Below are 14,150 nucleotides of genomic sequence, written 5' to 3' on the forward strand. Positions count from 1 at the left end.
AACAACAACATACAAAAAACAGACCTGCACTTTTTCGACGCCATCAAAAACAACCACTAACACTCGCCAAAGACAAAAAGATAATAGAAACACTCGTTGGGTTTCCAGCCACACATTTTTATTGGAATTTTCAAGAAATGCGCAAATAAAACTGAATGGAAACGCTAGAAATTCGAAAAAGGGCCCAAAATTTTCTTCTTCTTCTTTTTTAAGCGTATTGAAAAAAGGAAAATGCTAATTTTGGCAATGGAAACAGTTTTTGCGAATAAACGCTGGCAAGACCGGATAAACGTCACACGTTTTGTCCGGATATTACGTCGCACGCAGTCACAAAGCAATGTCGGACAATAAAGTAAGGTATGTTTGGGGTACGAGGAAACAGAAATCTTTTTGAAATTAATTAAAGAAGTGAATATTAATGATGGAAAACAGCAAAGAAACGCTACGGTTGATCAAGAATGACAAAAGCAAACTCATAAGACGTCATCGCACGGCACAGTCGCTTCCTGTTGTTGTTCTTCTGCTTTTAAATGACGTGGTGGATTCCATCTCCATTGTGTATAGCGCCACCTACAGCGGCGGAGTCCCCTCTCAATATTCGCAAAAGAAGAACAGATGGAAGCGGGCAGAAGTCGCGTGTCCTTTTTGCGCATTTGCAGTCAATTTGCTTAAAAAATTCCAAACAATTGAATGAAAACCCGACAATTGAGTGCAAAGTGGCTAAAACGTGAATACTTGTTACTGCTGAGCAAGTTTTTCGGAGTTGATTGATGGACGTATTTAACACAAGTCAAGACTTGACTCAAATTGCTTGAAATGTACTCAGGACTCGTCTTGACTTGCTCCATTTTTGCCGCACTAACTGTGGACTTGCTTGAAACTCGAAGACTGAAGACGGATAAATGTGAAGTCCTCCCACCTCTTAACATTAACATCTGATGATTTATGATCTGTACCGCTTAGTGGTCGTCGAGGCTAACGTGAAGCATTAGCATTGTAAGATCCTGCCTGCCTGAATGAAAGAGAAGTAGCAGCGTTACCTGAAGTAATCCAGATCATCCCAGCCATTGAGGCTTAGTCCCAAAGTGTATTTCTGAAGGCCCAGGGCACTCAGGAGCTCACAGACCGTCTCCGGAGCACCTTGGAGCACAGATACCTGCCGTTGAGGAGAAACAGACACGCTTTTGTTTTGATTACAAAAAGCGTGTGTCACTTACTTGGTAAATGGTCGTTCAACTTGTTTGCTTTTCCCACCCATTAAAAGGCACTCAAAGCGCTTTACATGGACTTCGCATTCACCGACTGACGGCGCAGCATCAGTCGTAGCATCTTGCTCAAGGACATTTCAGCATGGTCACAAGGGCCTGGGATCGAACGTACAACCTCTGTGGTTGGGAGAAAACCACTCTACCGCTGAGCTATGTTGCCTTGTAACCATGACGTACTACTACTAAAATATCATTTTATTAACAAAAAAACTCTGATTTTACATGTCAAATGTGAAATAGCATTAAATTATTGTAACTGTAAAAACACAATTTCTATTCTTTTACCAAAAAAAACTCCATTAGGAAAAGATATTGATTGTTAAAATACGTTTACAAATGTATCATAATTTCACAAATATTTGTCTGTTATTTAATTGAATAAAATGTAAATTTCAACTTTAAAACCCTGAAAAAAATATATATTTACTGAGAAATGAATAGTAAAAATTCATAATTTTACCAAAAAAAAAAACTCCATTAGGAAAAGATATTGATTGTTAAAATACATTTACAAATGTATCATAATTTCACAAATATTTGTCTGTTATTTAATTGAATAAAATGTAAATTTCAACTTTAAAACCCTGAAAAAATATATATATTTACTGAGAAATGAATAGTAAAAATTCATAATTTTACCAAAAAAAAAACTCCATTAGGAAAAGATATTGTTAAAATACGTTTACAAATGTATCATAATTTCACAAATATTTGTCTGTTATTTAATTGAATAAAATGTCAATTTCTACTTTAAAAGCCTGAAAAAAATATGAAAAAACATTTATATTTACTGAGAAATGAATAGTAAAAATTCATAATTTTACCATCATTTCTTTGTGAAAATAACAAAAATTTCTGTAATCTCCTGGATGGTATCATTCATTGTATTAACATTTATTTTGAACAGTTTGTACTTTAATTATGGGGGGGAAAATGTTTTTTTACGAGAAAATAATTTTCTGTTATTTCACAGTATTTTTCTGGGGCCCAGGATGCCTGAAAATTGCAATTTTTTCCCTTTATTTATTTTTTTTATTTTTTTTAAGTGTAGGTCAAAATAGAAGAAATAATCTAGGACTCGTACCTCGTTCTCCCAGCTGTGGCGCCTCTCCGTGTGAATGACAGGACCATTCCTGTAGGCGGGCCTCTGGCTGGGATAGGACGGAGCGGCCTGCTTTGAGGGGAAGAAGTCAACTTCACTGAGTGACTTGGCAATCTGCAGAGCGGTGAGAGAATTGTCTCCCGTCCGCCCTGGGGGGGGCTGCTGGGGCTGCTGCTGGGGCTGCTGCTGGGGCTGCTGCTGGGGCTGCTCCGCCATCCAAGGAGCAGGCCGACAGTGTCCTAAAGGAACGGGAACAGGGGTGAATTGGAAAACGGGCGGGGCTTTTGTTTTCCTGATGGGATCGGTCCTCTCCGGGAGATCCTTCCTGGTTTTCTGCCGCATGACGGCAGACTGATTCATGTAGAGGTTTCTCAGGTTCTTCTCTGGCAATATGGAATCGTGGCAAATGATTTTAGGGTGGTATTTAGGCTTTGACAAGTGCTCCTGACACTGGGAAGCGCTTTTACTGGAGGGCGGCGATATAGGAGAAGGCTTCTTGGCGGGAAAAAGCTCGTAGGCGGAGTTGGCTTGAGGCGTCTGAAGCGGCGTGGACGCGGCGTACTGGGGAAGGACGGCGGGAATTTCGATCTCGGTGAAGTCTGATCGGCGACAAGGTCTGGTGTTGAAGACGTGCCTCCCTGAGATTTTGGGGAGCTGCAGAGCCTCATTCCCGGCCCAGATCACCTGCGGGTCCTTTCGCTGGGGGAGAGCCTCCTCTATGCCGCGGACCACCGACACGCCCTCGAAGATGAAGTAGGCCGGGTTGGTGTAGCTGCTCGGGGTTGGCTTGGGAGGGGCTGCCAACGACCTGCAACACACGAGCACTCAAGTCAACGTGATTCATGTTCAAGGGAACTTATCACTTCCTTCCAAACATGGGTTGGGATTCATCTGGAGGGGAATTGGCCATCTTGGCATCTATTATTCACGCAAGTTGAACCATTGTCAAAGGTCTTTGTTGGCATTGTAGAAATATTTAAGAGCTGATGCTCGTAAATTGAAAAACTTACCACTGAATACAGAATTTATATACAGGTACAGTTTCCTCACCTGTTAATTTGAACTCGCGTGCATGCAGGAGACATGTGCCCCCTGCCGGGACCTTTATCGTCATTCTCAAAACGGAACCACTCTGAAAAAGTCAAAATGGCAAAAAGTGACAAAATCAGTCAATGTGTTTGGAAATCAGCTTCCTCAAAGTGTGCGCGAGACAGTTTTGTTGTGAGCATGTCGAGAATTACAGCCCGGTGGAGTTGAAGTGTGCTGACCTGGAGGCATGACATCATCATGTGTCCCCTTTCACGGTCTCAGGATACATCTGGTCAGGGGCAGTCAATCGGGAGCCAAAAGAGGAAGCGGGAGTGCAAAGCCAAGCCAGCGGGGGTCATTGAGGAAGCAAATAGAGGAAGCAATGTAAGACCGACCGGACAGACCGAGAAAGGCGGTGCCAGCGGAGGTGAACGTTGAGAAGGAAGAGAGATTGCAAGGAGGCCAGAGGGTGCAGGGAGGGGAAGCGTTCCGTCGGACCCACCGTAGGTCTTGTCGCGGGTTCCTCGTCGGTCCTTGGGCACGTGAATGCGGACCCGCCCTCGGATGGAGCCGATTTCCTCGCCTCGGTGGCTCAGGAACGTCTCAAACTGCTCCGACGCACCGACGAGGGAACGGAGAGCGACACAGCATTCACCTGGGGGGGGGGCAGCTTTTTAAAATCAACGTGTGGCTGACAACGAGGCATTCTGAAGCGAACCAGGCCAGAGGGAAGATTTATTTTCAGCTAGTGAACTGCATGTTGCAATTGTGACAACGTTTTTTTTTTTTTGCTGTTGTCAGTTTTAGTCCTCCATAAAATTGAGACGAGATTGTCAATATTTCACATTATTGTCTGGTGGTATTCCATGAGATTTTTCAAAAAGAATACATGTTGGCTCAATAAAGGTTGTGAAACACTATTATAGTATCACATTCATCAATCAACACGGTGTGGACGTTATGAAAGAAAAATCGGACTTTACCGTACGACTCAAAACCATCACATGACTTGACGGACAACAGCAGGTGTTGATCCTGGAGGTAGTCCATGTCCGACCTGTGCGGAAGCAACTAACACACAAAGAGACACCAGTTAGTTAGCGGCAGCGTTAGCAGCCACCAACGGGCACGGCGGCCGGCGTCTGAGGGCCGCTGACCTTGGGCAGCTGTTTGAAGGACCAGGCCAGCTTGAGAAAGCCGGGGACGTCGCAGCTTTGCGAGTCGTTCTCACTTGAACGCCGGGTCTCTGGCAGGGGATGCACGAGATGAAGAAAGATTTGCCAGAGTCACGCAACGGACGTCCGTGGGGGCTTGAGGAGCCGCAAAATCATTTGCAAGACATTATGTCCTATCTTTTTTTTTACATTTTGAATGCGATGAATGCGATGGGGTCCGAGCCTTGCTGCAGAATGGCAGAAGGGCTCGGTCCCAATCCAATTCCCAAAAAATCTCCAAAATGTTGAAGAATCTCTGCTTCATATAGCACATTTTTGTCGCGACGTACCTTCGAGACAAGACGAAGAAAAGTCAATGAAGAACTTTTCTTTGCTGGCCGTCTTCACGATGGCCTCGATGCCTTCCAGCTCAACCCAAGCCCTCTCCACGCCCGGACCGGGATCTGCTTGACATGAAAGACAAAACTGTTCACATGATGAGGAGAGCTGCTGGTATTCCAACCACGTGTAACTAAAAAGTCTTCAACAACGCACCTGCTCTGGAGCTGAAATGAGAAGTCACGCCCGCTTGGAAGGTGGCAAAAACAGGCGAGTGGTCGCTGGTGAAAATGTCGTCTGTGCAACCTTGATAAGAAAAAACTGACATTTCAGCCACTTTTTTTGTGATCACTCCTCTGAAGCAGAGGTGGTAAATCCAGGTCCAGAAAGTAGAAACCCTGCCACAGTTTGGCTTTGGCCCCAGGTGCTAGCTAGCGAGCTCCATTTGTGCTCGTTTTCCTGCTAGGGAGCTAGCTAGCTAGCTAGCATCAGGGGCTAAAGCCAAACCGCGGCAGGCTTTTTTTTACTTTCTGCCAACTCTGCTCTGAAGTCTCCAAACTTCTCGTTCTTACCGTATGCCGTGCATAGCACGTGTGTCTCCGGGTACGACTTCCACAAAATCCTGTCGCACCATGACGGAACGTTTACTCGCACCTACAGGAAAATAATTAGTGAGCAAGTCCTGGAAAAGTGTGCATGTTGGTTGTGTTTATTTAGCAGTATGGCAATAAAAGATATTTTCAACTATGCCCGGCATTCCCGTTTGAACTCATTCAAACGCTATTTTTAGAAGTTGGGGCAGCTGATGTTAAATTCAGGTCCCCTCACTCGGATTATGTTACACATAAAACACAGAGAAGCGAGTCAGTGGTATGCTTGAAATGCGTGTTAAGTTGTTTTTGTAGTTGATCGTGTTTTTTGCAGACACTTTTAGCTGCACCTCAGAATTCATAACTAAAGCCATCTTACTCACCCCTGAAGTCTTGTACTTTTGCCACAGGTAGCAATCTCGAGAGCCTCTTTCGTACCGATAGGTGGGTGGAAATGCAATCTTCTCTTCCTCTTAAAAAAATAATGACCGATGTAGGAAAAAAGGCAGAAAGAAATATACAACGTAAATATTTCATCCTGGATTTTGTACAAATTTGCAGGATGCAATTATGAAGGTTGCAACTAGTTGTGATGATTGGCTCATTCCCAAAGTAGAGTTTTGACTCACTAAAATAGAGGAAGCCTTTCCTCTTGTGCCTCTCTCGGGTCAACTGGTCCGCACACATGAGCTCCTCAAACTCCCTTTTGGAAACATGCTTCAGAATGTCCTGCAGGCAAGCGGACCAGCGAAAAGGTGTCAATGCATGCAATTCTTATTCCTTTTGGAAATATGACATCAGATGCAAATCGGTCCCAACTGACAAGTGCAAGAGGAACGAAACAGAAAAGGTGAGCGCATGCAGATATTTCTGCGGCACCTGCACGTCCAGATCAAGTCGGTAGTTGAGATCTCCGCACCAGAAGAGGTGAGTGAAGCGCAGGCTGATGTCGAAGGCGCCGAGGTGTTTGTCGCCTAATGAAAGCAGACGGAGGATGTCCACAAAGTTCTGATTCCGTCTGAAAAACACACTCAAGGTCAGATGGAAAGGCGAATATGAAATGCACCAAAGGTTAGTGACGTGTGGCTTTCGGGTGACATTTTAGAATGAACCTTAAGTTCACTATAACATTTACAGGTGAACTTAATTTGAGCTTTTGAATGCATGGTCCAATTGTCCATTGCTTCAGTACTTTTTGCACAATTTCTTGTTCTTTCACAAGGACATGGGAGGGCGGGGTCAAAATTCATTAATGTAAATGTACCTCAGAACTTTCTCACTTCCTGAAGTCAGGTGGCAGTTGACAAAGCCAAAAGACGTTCCATTGAAGTGGAAGGACACACCAACTGCTCCCTTGTTGCCTGTCACGCAGCACACGATTTCTAGCATTTCCATCTTAATTGTGTGTAAATATAAGTAGTGGCAGTGACGAGTTTACCCAGAGTGTTGCCCAGGCCAGTCTTCACACTGGCGGTGCTCACATGGCTGATGCGGCTCTCGTGCTCTGGCTTGACAAACACAGCCAGGCGCATGTTCCACAGGGACTGCACTGCCACCTACAGGAAAAATCCCTGCATTACAACTAGCATCAATAGTGGCCTGAAGGAGATTCAAACCAAAGTGTTGGTGGTTTCTGTATAATTCATACATGTTTATATTGTATGTGTGAATATTATTGCTTTATTTTCCCTTTTAACTCTTTGACTGCCAGACGTTTTCAGAAACGGGACGTCGCCAGTGCCAGCCGATTTAAGCATTTTGAGTGATCTTTCAAGGTCCACAGAAAATGTTGTGTTTGGACTATGGAAACACACATACTACCAAATAGATTGGACTCTCAGCTTTCATCAGAAAAAAAAGTTTGTTTCTACCTTATTCCGTTCTTCAGTAATCAACAATAGAAAATGGTTACTTTCACCGAAATTCTCTGTTTTGAAACAAAAAACGGAGAAAAAGAGCTTTTTGTGAAACGATGTTATTTGATGCACTCTAGTGAATTGTACACTTCTTTTTGTCCATGAATGATGCCACAAACACCTAAATAGTGCTTTACTTCTGTAAAACGCTTTCACCAACAATGAAAAAGTGTTTTTTGATTGCAAAATGCGTTTATTTCCATTCAACAGTGTAACAATTTGACAAAACAATTTCGCAAACTATTTACAAATGTGTGCAACTGTGGTACTACTTACAATTATGTGGATGTTTCAAATACAGTTTTTCCTTTTGAAACGCTCTCCTGCGTACAAGGAGACGCCAGGACTCGCACACAGTTTACTTTCACTTTCACATTGGTCCGTTTTGCGTGCAAACGTTACACTTTCTTGACGGCCTTTTTTTCCGGGGAATAAAAAGCAAGTAGCAGACTGTACACACTTCCTCCGATGAATATGCATTGGACTCGGGGCACTCTCCGTCGTCCGATCGAACGTCCGCCTGTGCGTGCTCGGTTGCGCTCCGCGTTACGACACCGTCATAGCCGCCGCGTCAGCGGTTCCAATTTCGCCGTCAAGCTCGGATTCACCTTCATCATCATCGATGATGATCATCGTCGTCATCAATGTACTATTTTAGCGTTGGTCGATGCCTTTTGTCTTGTAAGTGTAGAGCTGCTTGCAAACGCTCGCCATTGCCCGTTCCCTCCTCCATCTAGCTCCATCTAACGTCTTCTACTGCCGCGTCAATGCTTCCCAACCACGGAGTCACCACCCTCATCTTCATCATCGATGATGATCATCGTCGTCAACAATGTGCTCTTTCAGCGATGCCTTTTTGGTCTTTGAAAAAAACGGCTCGGGCGTGAGCTCCTCGGGACCGGCCGCCATTTTTCCTTTGTCTTCCATTCTCATCTCCTGCTTGACGCTCTAGCTCCGCCTCTACTGACGCCCACCCGATCTTGTCAAAAGAGAGTCATCGCTGCCCTCTAGGGGCCAAAAATAGTCATTAGGCTCACGAGACCTGCTTAAAACTTTCAGGAGAGCTCCGCAAGCCTTCCCAGCACCCGTTTCAAAAAAAAAAATAAAAAAAAATGGGAGGACGTCTTTTAACGTCTTTGGCGCTCCTCCGTAGGTTTTTGCAGAACGTCATTTAACGTCTTTGGCAGTAAAAGACTTAAACTATGTAAAGCACTTTGAGTTGCATTTTTTTTGTATGAAAAGTGCTATACAAATAAAGATTGATTGATTGATAACAAACAAACACAAGAGTAACTATACAACATACTTGTTTGAAGTCAATGTGGGTGTGGCTGCGAAGGGTGGCTCTAATATGTTCCGCCCACTCCTTCTCCCCCTGCGGGTTTTCCTGCGTGCCCAACGCGTAGATGTCGTGAGGCAGCGACGCTGTAGACTCGTCAGGGGTGTGTCCCAAACCACAGCAGGCGACCCACGACTGCAAGCTGCGAGATGGCGGCGAACCACCTGAGGACGCAAAACGATAAATGACCCAGACGACCGCGCCTCTTCAACGGAGCCGGTATTTGGTGAGAAGCAGTCGGGGATTACCCATATTCCAGGTGCCGACGAAAACAGAGATGACGTCAGGTTCGCTCAGCTTGGAGTGCCTTGATTTCATCAGCTGGATGAGTTGGCAGAAGGCATCGCCCTTCTGAAAGAGAACACGAAAAGTGTGGGGTTTTCAATTAAATGAGATTACCTAACAATAATGAAACAGAGAATTCTGTAAATGAGAATTTGCTCAAACCGAGAGGAATGGAGTTAGCTGTCAAATTCAAGGCCCGAGGCCCAAATGTGGCCGCGAAGCAAATTAACTCTTTGACTGCCAAAAACGTTAAATAACGTTTAGTAAAATCCTATGGAGGAGTGCCAAAGACGTTAAAAGACGTTTTTTTTTCAAAACCGAGGTGAAACTAACCATTTTCTATTGTTGATTACTGAAAAACGGAATAAGGTAGAAACAAACACTTTTTTTCTGATGAAAGATGAGAGTCCAATCTTTCATTTGGTAGTATGTGTGTTTCCATAGTCCAAACACATAATTTTCTGTGGACCTTGAAAGATCAGTCAAAAATGCTTAAATCGGCTGGCACCCACGGCATCCCTTTTCTGAAAACGTCTGGCAGTCAAAGAGGTAAGCATGTCAACTTCCATGACGCTAGCAAAATTCTGGACCAAATTTTCAGATGGTCAAATAATAATGTTGAAATATTGCTTATTTACTTTACATTAATAACAATAGTTGAACAAACTCTTATTCTTAACTTCTCATTTCAAAACTAGTAATCCATCACTTTGTTGTGTACTGTAAATGTAATAATATGAAGAGTTGATTCAATATTTAAATGGATTCACAGTCCTAACGGCCCTCCGAGAAACTCTGTAGCCCGTGACAAAAATAAGTTTGACACGGCAAGTGTTTGACGTTAGGGTTTCAAATATGGTTCTTTCAAAGTATGTTTTCTAGCCAAGCTACGCGATTCAAAAGTGAGGGTAGGTCGACAAGCAGGAAGATCCTCATGGAGCAGGTCGGTAAGAGACAAGAAATGAACGAATGAGTCCTCCTTACCCGTGTACTCTCAAATATCATCTCCCGTGGTGCATTGTGGTGGCCGTCGATCACCATTCGTACCTTGGCGGGACTACTCTGATACTTGACAACCTGAAGGACTGACGCACAAAAAAGGACGCAAGCCATCAGACAAGATATCCAAGCGCCTCCATTCCACACGAGCGCAGCGTGACGGCGCACCCCTGTCATGCGAGACCCGCTCGACGTCGAACGAGGGGGCCTTCCTGTCAAAGAGTAGCGCGCCCGCGTCCACGTCCACCGACACCGTCTGCCTGCCGTAGCGCAGCATCTTGACCTGGAAACGCAAATGCAGTCAACCAGTTGTTTTTAGCTTGACTTCACCGATCGTGTTTTTCATCTACTTGTGTGATGTCCCGTTTTATTGGCCGTCCTTGAATGCACCTTGTATACTGTTAAAAGTGACCGTATGTTAACTCATTCACTGCCAATGACGGCTATAGACGTAAAAAAAACAAAAAAACATTTGAACTCCTTCTATTAGTTTAACCTTTTTTCCCCACTTTTGTTAACAAGAGTATGAAAACCTACAAATTGTTTTTAGTGCACATTTAGAACAGATATATATAAAAAAAAAGTCATGCAATTAATTACAATAAAAAAAATATATCACCTAACGCCCCTAATTTTTAACAATCTTCTTTTTTTTTTAAATCATGAGTTAACTAGTAAAGTCATGCGATTAATTACAATAAATAAAATATATCACTTGACGCCCCTAATTTTTAATAATCTTTTTATTCTTAAAAAAAAAAAAGTTTCAAAAACGAAAAGATTATTAAAAATTAGGGGCGTCCAGAGATTAAAATTTGTCATCGTAATTAATCGCATGACTTCACTAGTTAACTCACGATTTTATATCTGTTCTAATTATACAATAAAAATGTTTCTAGGTTTTCATACTCTTGTTAACAAAAATGTGTGTGTGTGTGTGGGGGGGGGGGGGGGGGGGACTAATAGAAATAGTTCAAATGAATTTTTGACGTCTATAGCCGTCAATGGCAGTGAATGAGTTAATAATAGTTACAATTTGCTTGTTTCCTTTATGTAACATGGGTTCATGATTGTGTACATGTTAGATGTGTGGTGTTGCTGCTTTTCGGGATCCTCCCTGTTTTAAGTGCTTTGCTGCCATCTTGTGGGATCGCTACACAACTGCAAACCCTTATTAGCCATCAGATATTCCCAAATTTTTTACTATTTGCAGTTGGATTGGGTTCACTCTTTCAATCAAAACTTTATTTATGAAGCGTTTTTCAGACAAATATTGCAACTCAAAGTGCTTTACGGATTAATGGCAATTTCTTGTTTCAGGCGCATGAAATGAACTTTTGAAATACAAAAACATTTGTCAAAGTGCTACTGGAACACTTTGGGGACATGCGGTACGATGACGTCACCATTGATATTGCTTTAAACGGTCTTTAACCAGGGATGTGATTTGACCAAAGTGAAATTATCTGAAAATTTAGCCCGGGGTCTGGGGGCCGCTGGCACCCAGCTAGGTCCAGGGCAGTGCCCTGGTGGGGGGACAAGGACCCCCCGGAGCTCATGGGTTTTCCGTGTTTTTAAGTACTTTCAATGCACTCACATGACAAAGAAATAGACAAAACAACAGCATAAATTTTCAATGTATATTGAACTATCCCATATAAAATGGCAGTTTTAGTCAACTCAAAATCAGTCACATTCAAAAACATTGGACTGCCTTTGCTTTTAAAAACTATCACTGAGAATATCATCATATCTAACTAATGTGATTACTAAGTTAACACATAAATAATGTTGAAGAGTTCAAATTTCATGAACAAATAATTGTATCATGACCAAATGAAAAGTAACTCATATTAGAGCATACCACAAATGTCTTTGTTATAGCAGAAGATGTTATCTGTCGGAGTCATGTGCATACACAATGAAATACAAAAAATAAAAAATAAAAAAAAAATAAAAATAAAAAATCGGATTTTTTTTTTTTTGGGGGGAGATAAAAAAAGCGGAATTCCGCGAATTAGTGGAAAAATCACATCCCTGTTTAACGGAGAGAAGCAACTGGCAGACATGCTTCTTCTGCTTATTTGCACAAGCATCTTTCTTGCTGCCAATCAAGCTGTCAACAGTGCAGCTCCACGCAGCTTCCTCACACTTGAACCTGACGCTGACTGACACGGTTAAGCTGCTGAGCACACAACAACCCGCGTGTTGGGAAATTCTGTGGCTCTTGAGCATTTGATATCCATCACTCTTAAGGGCCATGTACTGTACTAGTATGTTTTTTTTCTCCTCACAAGTAACTAAATTCAGCACACTAATTAATAGTAGAAAGACTGTGCGTTAATATTATCCCCCCCGTCCCCCCACTAGTGCCACTTTAGGCATACATGTACACAGTTAAGCCTTATTAGTAAATTTGTGTACTGCACAAGGAACACAACTTGCTCCAACTATGTGTTAAGCACTAGTAGCCTTCTCAGATCTTTCAGCATTTATTTTATATCCTTGGCATCCATCTTATGGACCATGTACTCGACTGCTTTTTGTTCTGACTAGCAGGAGAACTTTGGTATACTAGTAGGACAACTCGTGAGGCAAAATCGTGCACTAGTTACGCTAAAAGTGAGGCACTAGATGTTTTACCAGCACAATGTTATCATGCACACAGTTGTCATCTAGTACACGGTTTTTGCCTCATTAGAAACATGCAGCTGTCCTGCTAGTAAGCCAAAGTTTTCCTACAAGTGAGGAAAAAAGGACATACAAATACATGGACCTTAAGCTGGATATCAAATTAATGTTCAAATGGCTTTCCATAAAATATGTGGTTCGGTTTTGCATACCTTTTTTTTTTTTCTTCTCTTTTTTAACAGGAGAGCTCAGTATTGTTCATTCGATTTGACATCATCATTGCTCTCCTTTTTTTTTTTTTTTTAAAAAATCCAACAAATCAATTAAAAAAAATGTAATAAATGTTTTTTTTTTTTTAAATACATATACATATATATATATATATACACACATACACACACACATATATATATATATATATATATATATATATATATATATATATATATATATATATATATATATATATATATATATATATATATATATACCCTTTTTTTGTATGTGGGTGAGTATGTGTACGTGCGTGTGTGTGTGTGTGCGTGTGTGTATTCATCAGTTCACCTAAAGCCCATTAAAAAAAAATCCCATACTAATAATATAATATAATAATAAATTGCCAGATGCAGAAACATCAATGTAAGTTATCACGATGTAGTGGCTCTCGCTAACAGACAGAATTAAGTAACCGGAATTAGGTTAAAAAATTCTATATACGTAGACCATGTTTCTATAAATTTTGATATTTGTTTTTTATTTGAGGCAGATATTTTTTCCATTAAAATGTGATTTATGAGGAGGTTAGACCATTGGTCGATATTCAGAGTTTGTTTATTTTTCCAGTTAACAAGAATTGTTTTTTTAGCGATAGTAAGGGCTACAAGTGTAGATTGAAATTGTTTATGTGGTAAGTCAGTTGTTTTGCATACCAATATGCTTGTGCCGGTTACCTTAAATGAGTGGACTGGCAGTTGACGACACCCGTGGCTCTTGGCAGAAGTCGGAACGGTTGGTGTTGGTTCCGGAGGAGGCGGGTTTGGTTGCACAGCCAGATTGTGATTGGTTACTGCATCTTGTAAAGCCTTGAGTACCTTCACACACACGAGATTTACACGGGTTTGATACAATGTCATGATCGACTCCATATTTTCATTACACATCAATAGTACGGTAGAACATCACAAGCGCAAACCTTTTTCTCCAGAGACGAAAGGAGGCTGACCAAAGCGGAAATCTTACATAGCAAAGCGTCCATCTCCATCTCGGGACCCTTGTTGCAAGAAGACATCACAGTTCCTCTAATAGACGTGTCCCAAAATGGGAAAAATAAATACATAAATCACACTCAGCGTTGTCATACCTGCGAATTTGTGCATGACAAAGAGCAGCTGGGGTGGTCAAAAACCTTGGCCAGGGTTTCCAGACTCGACAGGGTCAAGTCGATCTCACTGTGGATCAGAACCACAACCACTATACGACGACAATAACAAACAATACA

The 14,150-nt window shown here is 42.1% G+C and overlaps 1 protein-coding gene across 3 annotated transcripts in view; it reads right to left on the reverse strand.

Moving 5' to 3' along the window:
• Positions 1 to 14,150, reverse strand: part of inppl1b (inositol polyphosphate phosphatase-like 1b) — a 32,220-nt gene that overhangs the window by 609 nt on the left and 17,461 nt on the right. For 2 of the 3 annotated variants that reach the window (XM_077577392.1, XM_077577391.1), the window contains exons 6-26: positions 14,013 to 14,100; positions 13,845 to 13,922; positions 13,603 to 13,743; positions 10,190 to 10,304; positions 10,007 to 10,107; positions 8,986 to 9,088; positions 8,705 to 8,901; positions 6,921 to 7,038; positions 6,747 to 6,843; positions 6,362 to 6,500; positions 6,112 to 6,211; positions 5,866 to 5,954; positions 5,465 to 5,546; positions 5,109 to 5,198; positions 4,904 to 5,017; positions 4,557 to 4,645; positions 4,383 to 4,470; positions 3,902 to 4,054; positions 3,421 to 3,502; positions 2,353 to 3,178; positions 1,041 to 1,156 (exon numbers count right to left, since the gene is read on the reverse strand). In XM_077577392.1, the coding sequence (XP_077433518.1) occupies positions 1,041 to 1,156; positions 2,353 to 3,178; positions 3,421 to 3,502; positions 3,902 to 4,054; positions 4,383 to 4,470; positions 4,557 to 4,645; positions 4,904 to 5,017; positions 5,109 to 5,198; positions 5,465 to 5,546; positions 5,866 to 5,954; positions 6,112 to 6,211; positions 6,362 to 6,500; positions 6,747 to 6,843; positions 6,921 to 7,038; positions 8,705 to 8,901; positions 8,986 to 9,088; positions 10,007 to 10,107; positions 10,190 to 10,304; positions 13,603 to 13,743; positions 13,845 to 13,922; positions 14,013 to 14,100 (3,006 nt within the window). Of the gene's footprint in view, positions 1 to 1,040; positions 1,182 to 2,352; positions 3,179 to 3,420; positions 3,503 to 3,901; positions 4,055 to 4,382; positions 4,471 to 4,556; positions 4,646 to 4,903; positions 5,018 to 5,108; positions 5,199 to 5,464; positions 5,547 to 5,865; positions 5,955 to 6,111; positions 6,212 to 6,361; positions 6,501 to 6,746; positions 6,844 to 6,920; positions 7,039 to 8,704; positions 8,902 to 8,985; positions 9,089 to 10,006; positions 10,108 to 10,189; positions 10,305 to 13,602; positions 13,744 to 13,844; positions 13,923 to 14,012; positions 14,101 to 14,150 lie in introns of all 3 variants that reach the window. The other variant, XR_013295490.1, reaches the window with a different exon arrangement.

Source organism: Vanacampus margaritifer, chromosome 10 (genome assembly GCF_051991255.1).
Source record: "Vanacampus margaritifer isolate UIUO_Vmar chromosome 10, RoL_Vmar_1.0, whole genome shotgun sequence".
In the NCBI taxonomy this organism is placed as follows: Eukaryota; Metazoa; Chordata; class Actinopteri; order Syngnathiformes; family Syngnathidae; genus Vanacampus; species Vanacampus margaritifer.